The sequence below is a fragment of the Bison bison genome, unplaced genomic scaffold (assembly GCF_000754665.1).
Source record: "Bison bison bison isolate TAMUID 2011002044 unplaced genomic scaffold, Bison_UMD1.0 scf7180017864373, whole genome shotgun sequence".
Classification (NCBI taxonomy): domain Eukaryota; kingdom Metazoa; phylum Chordata; class Mammalia; order Artiodactyla; family Bovidae; genus Bison; species Bison bison.
In genome coordinates, this window is record NW_011494945.1 from 6,355,799 (window position 1) to 6,358,590 (window position 2,792).

At 42.3% G+C, this 2,792-nt stretch overlaps 1 protein-coding gene across 1 annotated transcript in view; it reads right to left on the reverse strand.

The window, feature by feature from the left end:
• Positions 1–2,792, reverse strand: part of LOC105000705 (transmembrane protein FLJ37396) — a 128,475-nt gene that overhangs the window by 11,089 nt on the left and 114,594 nt on the right. Inside the window, exons 24-25 of the mRNA XM_010856693.1 lie at positions 1,319–1,476; positions 83–194 (exon numbers count right to left, since the gene is read on the reverse strand). Of these exons, the coding sequence (XP_010854995.1) occupies positions 83–194; positions 1,319–1,476 (270 nt within the window). The remainder of the gene's footprint in view (positions 1–82; positions 195–1,318; positions 1,477–2,792) is intronic.

A 2,792-nucleotide genomic window follows, 5' to 3' on the forward strand; every position in this document is an offset into this window, starting at 1 on the left:
CAGGTTCCAAGTTAAGGATTTCTTACTTGCTCAAATGTAAAAGCTGATGAGATCTTTAGGGAGCCCTTCTTACTCTACTCACAAGGTTTTTCATTCTGTCAGCCATGGCTTGTTTCCTGAGGAGGAAGGCGTTCAGCATCATGTCCCGCAGCCCCACCTTTTCTAGTTGAATAGACACGAAAGCTTCCGGAGCCCTGACAAGTGAACAGAGGCATGTGAGCCCAAGGCAGGAGATGAGTGCTCATACGACAAGAGGACAACTTGAGAACTCCCTGACTGACAGGAGCACCTGGGGCTGCAAACTGGGTACTGCAGCAGGAGAGCAGGTAGCTCTGCTTCTGTGGTCCTCACCTGCTTCAAGTGTTCCTCTTCTATTCACTGGGCATGCTGCTGTGTCACCAGCCTTGTTGGGGACCACACTGTGCCTAAAGCATGCACCAGCAGTCCCTCCCCACTCCCAAACTTCATAGCCTGGCCCAGTGTTTGTACTCCCAGTGTCCCTTTGTACCTTCCTGGTCTGAACTGTAGGGGTCCCTGGATTGATGTGGCCTTGTAAGGGTCCTCTTGACTAGACACACTGGTCTTAAATCTCCCATCCACACACTGAAGTGTGGATTTAGGACACTTGAACTCTGGCCATGTGTCAGATTAATGGCATCTTGAGGAGCAGAGAAGATTTGCCTGTCATTTTCTTTTTCATTCTAAATTTGCCAGGATTAGACTAGAGTGTCATTGGTATGCCTCAGTTATTCAGAGTATTCGTAATTGTTACAGAATACAAACCTCTTTCTTCGTCACAGTGAGATGAGATCAGGATATAACAGGATGTCCCTAGTTTACAGATACATATCTGCAGAGGCCCTGCCTCTCTGACAGTTACCATTCTATTATTCTAAGCAATGGAAAAACCCTTGGTAGGATAGTGAGGGTAGTTCTGTCCTTTTCTGTTTAAAATAGAAGTGGAAAACTTGGACATGCTCATACTCTTCTTCCTTATGTTCTACCTTCTTTGGAGTTTGAAAAATAGAGAGGGAAGGAGGGGAAGACAGGAAGAGAAAGATAAAGGAAAAGAGGGAGAAGAGAAAAGAGGTTGAAATTGGGAACTGTTGACTCTCCTTCATAGACTGGAGCGTATTAGAAGCTAAGCCTTCTTAGTGTTCATACAATGTTTTCAGACAAGGTCTTAAAATTTTTAACACATGCTGGTCACTCTGGAAGTTTAGGCATCCTCCAATCCCATAATACTTGTATTAAATGACTTAAAAGAGGATACTTTTGTTATTATAAACAACCCCCCACTGCTACCCCCGTGCAGTACCTTTTGGTAGCCTGGAATCTTTTTGAAGGATGAGTTAGGGCATCTGAGACTTTTGGAATTGGGGCTAACAGCATGCCTTCTATGCCATTCACAATTCTGGAATTTCTTCTTCTGCTTGGACCCACTCCACTATGATTTCTCAGACCAGAACTTATTTCCTACAATATTTCAAACCAAAGTGAATTAAATTTGCTGAATTTGTAAGTCTTGTGGTACTGACAGTAAAATTATCTAACAGCTATAACTGATCACAAATACATGTAAATGGCCTGGTACCCTAGGGGTGAGAGAGAGTAGAAGGGAGAGAAGAGAAGAGAACAAGTAAGGGAGCACATGGAAGAGATACCACTTTGTACAATGAAAGGGTGAGGCACTAAATGTGACTATTTCCAGAACAGAGTTGTCTAAAGTGCTCTCCGAAAAATTTCTCCATCTTACAAGGTGGCTAGTTGGAGTGCTTTGTATAGGGGCCTCTCAAGAAATACAGCTGATGAACTTCAGGGTACAAGATCTGAAGAATCATCTCAGGGTGCCATTCTGGTACGACCTAAGCAGATGGAGGTGGGCTGTATATGCTGCCCTGTACAATGTATTAATGAAGGAGGGAGAGGTGGAGGGATGATGGGCAAGAGGGGAAGGAAGAGTGGGAAGAAAAAAAGGGAAATCTGTATCTTCCAATATTCCTATTATTTATGGAGGATAAATACAAGGAAAGATAGATGGGATTCTTTTACATTTTTCTAAAATACTAACTAAAAGAAAAACATTAAGCCTTCAAAGGAAAGCCCATTCTTTTTCAAAGAAAGAAGGCTTTCCACAGCTGAATTACTGAAGGAAAGGAAAATGAGGCAAAAGAAAAAAAATCTTGAGTTAAAAAGTCTAAAGTTTCCATCTTGATTTTTTCTGAAGACTCTTGGGCTATCCCAGTCTCCTAAAAATAGTAGAATATACTAGTTCAGAAGACACAAGGGGCCTTAGAAGGGATATGAGTGAGCTAAGAGGAAAGAAAACAAGCTCTGTAATCAGAGCCCAGTGCTGACACTCAGCAGGTGATCTTGGCTCTGTCCCTTAACCTATCAGCCTATTTCTTCACCTGGAAAGAAAGGGTAATGTCCTCCATCTCCAAGGGTTGTTCAGCACATTCCATGAGTCCAGGCTCATCCATCACTTTAGCTTACCACCATGCCCAGACAATAGAAACTGCTAAATTGAACCTTTAATTTCTTGACTCCCCTCAGTGCATCGAAAATCCCAACTATGAGGATCTTTTGTTTCTAGCCTCAATTTCTTTTCCAGTCCCTTCCTACAAATATGATTACATCTATTTTATTCTTAATTCTCCTACACCTCAAGCTTCTTTTTAAATTCTGATCCAACTTCTTAAAGAGTTATGATGGACTAAATGTTTCCGTCTCCTCATAAATTCTTAGATTGAAGCCCCCAACCCCCAACGTGATGGCATTTAGAAATGGGG